Below are 10,462 nucleotides of genomic sequence, written 5' to 3'. Positions count from 1 at the left end.
CAAGATACAACGCAAGGTAATTAGACCGGGGCAGAGTCTCCGGGCGCGGAGCTGTGCTGTCCGGTGCTTCGGCGAGGGGAAACGGGCTGTTCAGCTGCGCTGCAGGAGCCGGCCCGGATGGAGCCGGCCCTGCGCGGGGTCTGCACCCCCGGGCGCTGCTGGCCACGGAGCCGCCCTGGGTTGCCATTAGCAGAGAGGGACCGGCTGTACTGTGCTTTGCAAGGGAAGGGAACGCCCAGGGGCTTCTGCAGAACCGATTGCTTTTCCTCTTGCCGCACGGAGGGCTCCGCACACCACAGCCCCCCGCCCCTTCGCCCGGCGGAACTCGCCGTGCCCAGCAGCGCTGCCGAGCCCCGGCTCAGCCCGGCGGCCCTCGCTGCCCTGCGGAGCTGCTGGGGAGCTCGGCCAGCTCGGCCCTCCTTGGCCAGGCGCCCTCAGCCGCGGGTCCGCCCGGCCCCACGCTCACCCGTGGGCGCTCGCCGGGAGCCATCTAGCGACAGCGGGGTGCGGGCAGCGGGGCCCGTCCTTCGCCGGGCTGCCAGCGGGCAGGAGCCCGGCCTTTGCCCGGCACGGTGGCCGTAGGGAGCCCCCCCCCCCCCCCCCCCCCCACGGGAGCCGCGTCCCCCCGGGGCTGCGCCCCGCAGAAGCCTCCGGTCCCGACCCCGGCCCCGCGTCCCCAACCGCGGGTCTCCTGCTGCAAAACCAACAGGCCAGGAAGAATGAGGGAGAGCAATATCTCTTTAATAAGTTAGCAAAATAAACAGCGCTTTTACATCTATGTGTATTATATTGCCACATCTCAGCAGATCACAGAAGTTAAGCAGAAACGTTGATTTCCCAGTTTGATGCAGACACTGATCCGAAGGTACACATCAGTCTAGGTACCCTCCTGATGTTGTGGGACCTAAAAACCTAAAACCACTTAGAAATAAAATAGCTTTTTTGTAAGCCAGAGACACAGCTTCCCATGAGAAAGAAGTTAAATTACCGTATGATTTCATCTGGCTGTCTCCTTGCAGAAGTGATTAAAAGAAAGTGATCCAATTTTTCCCCTCTCAAGAAATAAAAAGTATTACCTCAAAGGGAAGGAGGGAACGAGTGAGCATTAAATGCATTGGAAGGATCATCTGTTATATTAAAAATGGATGCGATTTGCAATGTACAAGTCTCTGATTCTCATGATAACCAGGAGCTGAACTGATCAGGAATTTCGATTGCGCGTCAGCTGATCCCAAGCAGGGCAAGTACACGGCGAAGTCTGGTGGCCAGATCCCTCCCTGGCCCCGACAGCCCCCTCAGTCATCATCCCTGACGTACTGCCCTGCCTCCCAGCGCTGGGCCATGGCACTCTTGTGCCGAATCACTCTGGTGCTTTCCACAACCTAAAGAAAACAAAAGACACCGTATCTTTTTATAGAGAAGATGTTTTTATGAACAATCTTTTTTGCATGACTTGCCCTCCCAGCCAGAAGCTCCCGCCTCGGGTTAAATACGCCTGACAGCAGCCACACCATGTTCTGCCCAACGCGATGCCCACCCGAGCGGCGCCCGTGGCCCTGTGGCATACAAACCCCGCGTCCATCCCATCAGCACCCAGGACCGGGGAGCGAGGAGTCAGGGCAGCGCAAGCAGAGCCCTTGAGTACGCGAAGGACTTTACCTCCGTGTTGATCTTGTCCACAGGTTCAATGCCTGCGTACTGTGAAAAGGGGGGAAAAACCGGTTCAGATAACAGCAACCTCACAGAGAAATATCTAGAAGCGGCCGGATATGGGGCACGGGGGTTCAGGCTGCCAGGCAAGAGGAGGGGAGGGGAGGTAGCACGTGCAGCCATGCCCTCATGCCCTCCCCAGAGTGGGGGGGGTGGTTGAGGCCAGGACCCCCCCCTACCCCCGGGGGAAGCTGCTGCTCCCCTGCAGTCCCACCCAGCGCTGGCACCCCAGGCTGTGGGGCGCTGCCCTGGGGGCTTGGCATGGCCCCTTGCCGGTGCCACCACCCCTGGGTCTCCCACCAAGCCGAGCAGCTGGACCTCCAGCTCCTGGTGGGAGCTGGGCGCAGCCACCTCCGGCCCTGGAGCCACCAGCCTTCTCCTGGGCTCCAGCCCCCCAACCACGTGCTGCCTGGCACAGGCAGGGCAGGCGCATTCACCTTTCCATCCTCCTTCACCCTCCTCCTCCGCTCCTCGAAGGGGCTGGAACGAGCCGAGTCAGAGGTGAGGGTCTCCGTGCTGCCCTGGGACGGACCGGCCAGTCTCAGCGGGGTGAAGGACGACACCAGCCCCATGACCCCTGCCTGGTGCGAGGCAGGAGTGGAGACGGGAGACGCAGACACCGAGTAGCTGCCGCTGACACCTGAGGCAGCTTCAAGAGAAAGAGCTGTCGAGGGTGAGGGACACCAGGACCGCTGCTGGGGGCTGGGGTACCCGCAGGAGAGCAAGGCTCCTACCCCAGACCGGCCACCTCAGCAGGTCCAGCAGGTTTGGTCACGGCTGGGACCAAGCGTCTGGGTGCCAGCCAGGGAATGTCAGGAGCAAGGGAGGGGAAATGCATGAGCTGGGCACTCCTGGGCCCTTCCAGCACTGTTTTCTGTGGTAACGTGACATAAAGTCATCAAAACCTGAGCAGCTCTGGAATCAAAAGCCGTGCTGCTCTCATGGAGCCTATCCCTCATCGTCATCAGCAGTTCCCCCACATCTGCTCCCCCCGGCAGGCTGGGCTGGTCCAGCTGGCTCCAGCTCCTCTGCTTGCTGACCACAGAATCCCTGTCCAAGGAGAATTACTTCTCCCAGGACAACTTACTACCAACACCCAGGAGTCCCTACGGGCATCTCAGCAAATCACTGCAGGGAGGAACTCAGACCCCTCACCCACAGCCAGACGCTCCCAGTCAGGGACGTGGTGCTTTCCACCCATAACCGTGTCCCCCCCAGTCCCTGCCACATCCACTCTTGCTCTTACGGAGAGCCCAGGTCACCCCTGGCTGCCATCCGCGAGAGGTATCTCACGCAGACTGCAGACACCGTCTGCAAGGGGTTCCCATGCCTGGGAGAGGCACCTGCCTGCAGGCATAGGAGGTCCCTTGGGACAGGCACGCCATGGTGCCACTCCTGCCCCTCTGATGGCTCCTGCGGATACTCAGAGCCACAAGGAACAGGAGGGCAGGAGTGATGCCCCCAGGACTGACCCCTGCCCTGTCCCAGCCGGCCGTTCCCCTCCTCCTCTTACCGGAGCTGTGCCGTGAGTGGGAGCCCTCCTGGGGAAAGCCATCGCTGCCGACCAGGGAGTAGCCGTCTATCATCTGCCGCCGCCGCCGCTGCTCCTGCAGTTCCTCTTCCCTCTGCAAGTCGCTCCGGATCTCCTCCTCGATCAGCGACGATGTCTGGGGCTTCCAGGTCCTCACCTTGTACTGCTCCTCCCGGCTGTCCTCCCTCCTTAGCGGGTTCTGTGTCCCCATGTTGTCCACGAAGGAGATCTTGGGCTTCCAGAAGGAGAAGGAGAAATACTCTCTGGGCAGGACAGCCGTGCCGGCGGGGCTCAGGGTGGAGCTGGGAAGCCTTCCTCCCCAGGAATCCTCACTCTTCCATTTGCTGGCGCTGGCGGAAACGTGCTGGGACACCAGAGGCTGGTCCCGGCTCTTCTCGCTGGCGGCGAAGCGCGGCTGGGACGCCTGCAAGTGCGTGATGTTCACTGCGTAGCTGGGAAGGGTTCTCCCACCCCTGGTGTCTTCTGCAGGGTGGGGGCTGCGGCTCGTGGGCTGCTCCACTGCAAACTCATTAATCCAGCTCCTCCGCTCGTCTGCCTTCCTCGTGGGGGTGGGCTTCTGCGGGGGGGCTTCCTCCTGCTCGAACACCCTCCTGCGCTCATCCAACTCCTGCTGCGTCCCCCTGTCGTATGTCCCCAGCAGCCTCCCTTGCCTCTTCAGATCTTCCTCGCGCTTGGTTTCCTGCTCGATTTCCCTCTGGACGTAAAGGGAAGCACGGCCTTTGTCCTTCCCTTTCCTGCCTGGGCCCGGAGAGGTATGTATGGAGAGGAGAGGCTTGGTCTGGATCTCTACCAGCTCGCTGCTGGAGGTTAGGCGCTGGATCCCCCTCTCCTTATAGAGGTTCTCCTCCCTCTCCATCGCCATGCGGATCTCCCGCTCAATGGGCGTCTCATTGCTGATCTTCATATCCTTGTCCAGGCTGCTGGCCCTCGGATCCCCAAGGCCATTGAAGATCTCATTGGATGCGCTTCCGTTGCTGGTGTTTGTGGCTTTGTTATACATCTCACCTGAGCCGGAGTCCAAGTCCTCTCTGGAAGATGCTTTAGTCAAGCTGAATGTTTTCCCAGTGGGGTGTGACCTTTCAATATCAGCCCTTCTGGGAGCATAAACCTCCTCCTTCACCGGTGTCTTGTAGGACACACTGGAAACCTGATAAACGGTCTTGTCCATCCTGCTCTGGCCGGATGCACCGGCATTACCATAATCTCTTGCAGCCTTCACGGCCATCTCAGGACTGGACCACTCTTGCCTAGAGATCTTTGTCATTGACTCTGGATTTGGAGACATGGCCTGTTGCCCTGGGCTGAAGAAAGAGCCTGGGTTAGTCTTTTCCAGCATCAGGAACTGCTGCCGGGCAGTGGAGAAGTCAATCTGCTCCGTGTCGATATTTTCAGGGTCAACAGACGTCGGTGCCCTCCCCGAGGAAGGCTTGTCAAAGCAAATGGCGAAGCTGGTGGTGAAGCTGCCCACGTGCCTGCCTTCACCCTGGCCGCCTGTGCCGGCACTTATAGAGCTCAGCTCATCCATGGAGCTCCACCTCTCGGCCACGGTGGAGCTCTTCCTCACCACCTGGCTCCGAATGATCTCCCTCCTCTCGTCCTCGAGCTCCCTGGCTTTCTCGGGTGAGATGTTCGGTGGAGGGACCCTGTACCATTCCTGCTCATCCTCATCGTAAAGCTTCGAGGGCTTCCTCTCACCTTTGTAAGCCCTGAGATCATACAGGCTTTCTGACCTCACCACCTCCAGTTTGGACTCCCTGTCTGGGGACGGAGTCCAGACATCTTTTTCACCATCCAGGAAACACGAGACTGACTTTGCCCTCCTTTTCCAGCCATAGCCGTTTTCCACCCTCTGGCTGCTGTGTTGAGTGGAGCCAAACATGTCGTCATCGCTGTCGATCCTCTGCTCCGCAAACCAGCCGGCTTGGTGAGCATCGTTATAGTCGTGCTTGTGCGAGGTCTGGGGGAGTTGGAAGACCAGGTGCCGGGTGACTCTGTCCATCTCCTGGGAAGAGTCAGCATTCAACCCTCTACCAACCTTGCCCTGGACTGGGGATGCCGCTCAGCTTCGAGGTCGCCCTCGGGCTCCTGGCTCACGTGAGGATGAGGAGCAGAACCTGGCTGTTCCTGCAAGCAGGAGGGGAGAGAGGCTGTTAGGAGCAGCAGAAGGAGCAGAGATCGGGAGCGTGCAGCTCCCTCTCCCAGCCTGGTACCGCTGTCCTCACCCGTGACCAGGAGATACCTGCGCCCAGGGGACAGACACCGCTAACACAAACCAGCGATGTCCTAAATTCATTTGCTCCATTTACCCTGAAACACCAAGTCTCGAACAGAAGCAGCCAAAGCACGAAGCACCATTCCCAGCGGGAACTGCCCCAAAGCCAACATCCCCCTCCCGCCTCTGTCCCCCAGCCTGGCCGTGTCCTGCGCCGAGCTGCAGCCGTGAGCGAGCAAAGCCAAACCTGCCGCAGGCAGCCAGCATCGCCTGCACCACTAAGAGGGCAGCGGTGCCACGAGACCGTGGCGCTTTGGGCAACGCCGCGTCTGGCTTGGCTGCACCAGCCTCTGCCGTTGCCCTGGGCGGCTCTTGCTGGCTCCAGTGCGGCCGCCCTCGTGCCTTACTGCGCACACGGGGCAGGGAGGGACCGCCAGCCACGAGCGGCTCCAGGAGCATCAGCTCGTGGCTGGGAGAGGTGTCGGTGGTGCCGGGTCCGCCTCTGCCTGGAATTTTGCATTGTACATTTGCGGGAAGGAGGCTCCAAATAGCCGAACTATTGAAACAGCAGGGATCATAAAAATGGTTTCATGGCTCATAAAAAAGAGGGGACTTTAACCCCCGCGTCACGCAAAGCGGGAGTGAACTGCCCCGACCTTGGCATCGATCCTCCTGCGGTAACTGGGCCAGAGCTGGATGGGACAGCGGGCGCCGGGGGAGGGATGGGTGGCGCAGGTGGGTCCCAGTGAGACAACAGCTCTCGCCGCCTGGCAAATGGCATCCCAGGCCCAGCCCCTGCTCCAGTGAGACACATGTACACCCTGGGCGAGCCGGGCGTGCCTGCAGGCAAGCAGCATATCCTCTCCCTCTGTTTGCCAAGACGTAGCCACAACCCTGCCATCACCGCTCCTGGCTGGGCTCGCGTGAACCGGAGTGGGTCAGAGGTGTGTCAGCGCCGGGCACCTCTCCCCAGGCAGTCGCAGCCTCCCACGAGCACTCGGGGAAGCTGGAGCAAGGCTACCTCGATGACGGGGCAGCCCAGAGCCCAGGTGCTGCGGTACCGGTGAGCACGGCTCGGGCTGAGGCTCCCCTGGACAGACGGCCGTGGGTCCCTGCGTCCGGAGCTGCCCAGCTCATCCCCAGGACAGACACCCCGTGTCCTGGACGTGCCTCCTCCCCTGCAGCGACGCTGGTGACGGAGCTCCCTTTGCTCTCCCCTGGCTGTACCCTTCCTCCCGGGGAGGCAAACACGGCCGGCCCCGCAGCTGAGGAGCCATTTAACCTTTCTGGGCCCAGAGCACTGGGGTCTCCTCAGGGGCAGCTGAGGGGGGCCCGGGGCGATGCCCCACCACCATGTTGCTGCCCAGCCCGGGCGGTTCGACCTCGCTGCCTGCAGCAGGGACAGGCTGGGGGCTGCGGGGAACTGCCGTTGCCGAGCTCCGTGCCCAGCTAAATTCCTCTTCACGTCCTACCTGTATTTCACTGCCGCTCTTTTATAGGCCCCGATGACCTGGATAGTGAAACTATCTGCCCACACCTCTCATCGTGTGTGGGGGTCAGAGGTCCCTGCTGGGAGGGGACTCCTCACCGGGGAGAGCTGGCGGCTGGCGCAGGAGGGGAGCGGGGCCAAGGAACCAGCAGGGCTGTTATTGGGGCTCCTGGCCGGCTCCACGCCGAGCAGCACAGCCCCTCCCAAAGCAGCACCCAAAACCATCTGACTGGCTCGGCTCGGCCCCGGCTGCCCGGCGCTGTGGGAGCACAGAGCAGGCGGCATTGCAGCACCCGCCAGCCTGGCCTGGGCCCCCCCACCATGAAGAGACATCTAGGAGTTTTTCTAGGGTCCCCCTGCCCCAGGGGTCCTGCAATGGGCTGCAGACCTGCAGCACGCCCAACGGCCACGTGTGCTCCCAGACCTGCTGGCAGATGAGACGCGCACTAGCATGCCGGTGTGTGTACGCACCCCCTCGCTGCAGCCGGACCCTCCGAGGCTGGGCAGGGAACGGCTGCCCCGAGCACCCCAGCGCTGCCCTTGCCCCCACCCTGACCACGCTGCACTTACTGTCCAGGGGAGCCGTCGGGGCGGGGGTCCCCATGCCCCAGCGAGACTGCGCAGGGCACCCAGCTGAGCCGTGTCTGCCAGGGAGTGGCTGGGCGGGCAGTGGTGGGGCGTGGGGGCCGGCGGGGCCGCTGGGGCTGCGGAGCCCTGATAAGCTCAGCCCGGGCCCGTGGGGAATTCCAAGAACCGCGCCGGGCTCAACGCTGGCTGCGGTTCAATGACCCGTTCCTGACCCCCCCCGCCGTGCCATCACCATCCCGCTGCAGCTGGCTCCCACGCCTGGAGGGCTGACCTTGGCCCCCAGCCCGCGCCACGTGCCAACACACCAACGTGCCGATGTGCCGATGTGCTAGTGCACCAACGTGCCGATGCACCGGTGCACCAACGCGGCAGTGCACCGACACACCTTCCTGCGGGCACGCTCTGCCTCTCCACGGAGACGACTACGGCACGGAGGAGGTTTGAAACTCCAAAGAGAGCCGGGATGTCCAGCTCCTCCCCGGCCCTGCACCCCGGGGCAGCCTGTGCCCCGCGCGGTTCTCTTCACAGAGGAGCACAAACATGGGCTTGGCCATCCCAAGCAGCTTGAGCTGGGGACCGGCAGCGCTGGGGCAGGGAGGCAGCCCGGGGGGTGCACGGCCGGTCTGCCAACAACGTCCTTTAGCTCCGTGAGTCCACCCGGGCAGCCCAGGGCAGGGCCCCAGCCCCTCAGCCCTGGGGGACACAGCGGTGCCTGCCGGGCAGCGTGCGGAGGAGCCCGAGCGAACCCTCCGGCAGCAGCCACGCTGGGTGCCTGTGCTCTCCTGTTTGCACCGTAGGGCCTCTCCTGGCCCGGCTCCCTGATAACCCCGTGTTTGCACAGGCAGGGCGGGGGCGGGTGCCCTCGCTGCCACAGCAGCCCTGGCACTGCTGGCCCCGCCACCCTGGCAGCCGTGGGTGCCCGCCTGGTGCTGTGCTCCCCCCCCAGCCCCTTGCAGCAGGGCAGCTCCTTCCTTCCCTGGGGACAAAAGCAGCCCCCTCCCAGCGGCGACAAGCCCCTGCGCCTGCTCGGGAAACCTCAGGCACCCTGTACCCACCAGGCCAAGGGCAGGACCGTGGCACAGCAGCCACGATGCCCTCAGCGCCTGCGGCCATGGCTGCTGAACCCCGGCAGAGCGGGCGGCATCGCCGGCACCCAGCACCCAGAGCCAGCCTCCCTCCTAGCACGGGACATCGCAGCCGAGCGGGTGATGCTCTGCCGGGATGATCAGCCCTTCGCTGTGCCTGTGTCTGGGGCAGGAGGTCCCCGTCCTCGTCCTCTCTGCCCCATCATGACAGCTCCGCTCCCCACTGGAGCCCACTCCTGCCGGAAAGCCCCTCCTGGCTCCGCCGCTGCCTGCAATGGCCCGAGCAGGGCGATGGGGTCAGACCCCGCTCACCCTGGCTGCCTCTGCCTGACTGCGGGGTGCCCGGGACGTCCCACTTACCCCCTGCCCGGCCCCTTGGTGCCCCTGGCCCCACTCTCTGGGCTGCCGGCTCTGGCACTGGCTGGCCTGGGGATGGCGGTTTCGATGTGGCTGCCAGGCGGCTCTGTGTTTCCGGGCCAGAGAGTGGAGCCTGTTTTACCATGGGGTTGAGACAAAGTCCACAGGCGATGGCCGGGGAGCCGGGGAGCACACCACGCCCGCGGCAGGGTGTGTGCATGGCTGGCTGGGCTGGCACCGGGCAGAGCCGGGGCTCCACCATCCCGGAAACGAGCCCTGGCATCCCGGCCCTGGGCACAAGTGGGACTGACGCAAGCCCAGAGGTGGGCAGAGACCCACGGCCATGTGGTGGCAGCTCCTGGGGGGCCTGACCCCAGTGCTGCCCCTTGGGACAAGCAGGAAACTGGGCTGCCACGTCCCCTTCACCTGGGCATGCCTGCTAGCATCGTGCCTGCATCCCTTTCCTCCCAGAATCCTGGTTCCCACCCACTCCTCCGGCGTGTCCGTCACCCCAGCGCCAGGGCTGGCAACGCGGCGGTGCCGGGATGGCATCCCAACCGCGCTGCCCTTACCTGTGCCCTGGGCTCTAGGGTGGCACAGAGGACCTGCCACGGCAGGGTGCACCTGAACATCTTCCTTGCCTGGTGTCACCGTCGGTCTGGGGACGGACACCTCTGAGGCAGCTTCAGGGGCTGGAGATGCGTGGGGGTGTGAAGGCACCATGCCCCAGCCCCTGCCCGGGGCCGTCAGCGTGGCCAGGCCCCACTAGCCCCAGGAGGGAGGAACTGAGGGGATTTATTCTGCCGGGAGAGACCTGTCCGGGCTGGATCCCAGCCAGCCGGGCAGCTCCTGCCTCTGCCCCACGTCGGCTGGCTCCAGTGCTGCTGGGGGGGCAATGGGGCGTTCCGTGCCAGCAGCAGGCGAGTGTGGGCAGTGTGGGGGGTGGTGGGGATCCCCCACGTGCTGCCTGCCATGCTGATGGGCTGGCATCAGCTTTGCTGGGGCCTGCAATGGGTGGGCGATGGCACCGAGGCCTGAGCACCAGGCACAACCCTGCTGGGACGAAGGGGCAGCGGGGCACTGCCAGGGCAGCACGGGGAAAGCTGCCGAGCAGAGGAAGGGCTCTATCACCCCCAGTGACAGCATAAATGCCCCTGCACGTGGCTCTTGCACCCGTGAAACAGTTGGAGGGGTGAGGCTGTGGGAAGCTTCTGGGCAGGGACGAGAGGAGCCACAGCCCTGGCAGTGAAGGGGCAGCAGGGTCCATCCCCAGCATCCCCATCCCCAGCATCCCCATCCCCGGCATCCCCATCCCCGGCATCCTCATCCCCGGCATCCTCATCCCCAGCATCCTCATCCTCATCATTCCCATCCCCGGCACCCCCAGCCCAGCCCCTTCCCACCCATCCGTGCCGAGCGTGGGTGCCAGGTGTTGGGGTGCCGTCCCGCAGTCCCCACGCAGAGGGCGG

The 10,462-nt window shown here is 63.8% G+C and overlaps 1 protein-coding gene across 4 annotated transcripts; it reads right to left on the bottom strand.

The window, feature by feature from the left end:
• Positions 1 to 724: 724 nt before the first annotated feature.
• MISP (mitotic spindle positioning) lies at positions 725 to 7,654 on the bottom strand. 4 transcript variants are annotated; one of them, XM_075776623.1, is made up of 5 exons: positions 7,534 to 7,654; positions 3,224 to 5,386; positions 2,148 to 2,374; positions 1,660 to 1,698; positions 725 to 1,382 (listed from the first exon to the last, which is right to left on the bottom strand). In XM_075776623.1, the coding sequence occupies exons 2-5, from the start codon at positions 5,259 to 5,261 to the stop codon at positions 1,296 to 1,298; spliced, it is 2,391 nt and encodes a 796-aa protein (XP_075632738.1). In that variant the 5' UTR covers positions 5,262 to 5,386; positions 7,534 to 7,654; the 3' UTR covers positions 725 to 1,295. The 4 variants fall into 4 exon arrangements, with proteins under 4 accessions (XP_075632738.1, XP_075632741.1, XP_075632740.1 ...); XM_075776626.1 differs by having other exon boundaries at positions 2,148 to 2,359; XM_075776625.1 differs by lacking the exon at positions 7,534 to 7,654 and adding an exon at positions 6,947 to 7,021.
• Between the last annotated feature and the right edge of the window lie 2,808 nt (positions 7,655 to 10,462).

This window comes from Balearica regulorum, chromosome 26 (assembly GCF_011004875.1).
Source record: "Balearica regulorum gibbericeps isolate bBalReg1 chromosome 26, bBalReg1.pri, whole genome shotgun sequence".
NCBI lineage: Eukaryota > Metazoa > Chordata > Aves > Gruiformes > Gruidae > Balearica > Balearica regulorum.
The sequence above is the reverse complement of the archived record's forward strand: the minus strand, read 5'-3'. Positions and strand labels throughout refer to the sequence as shown.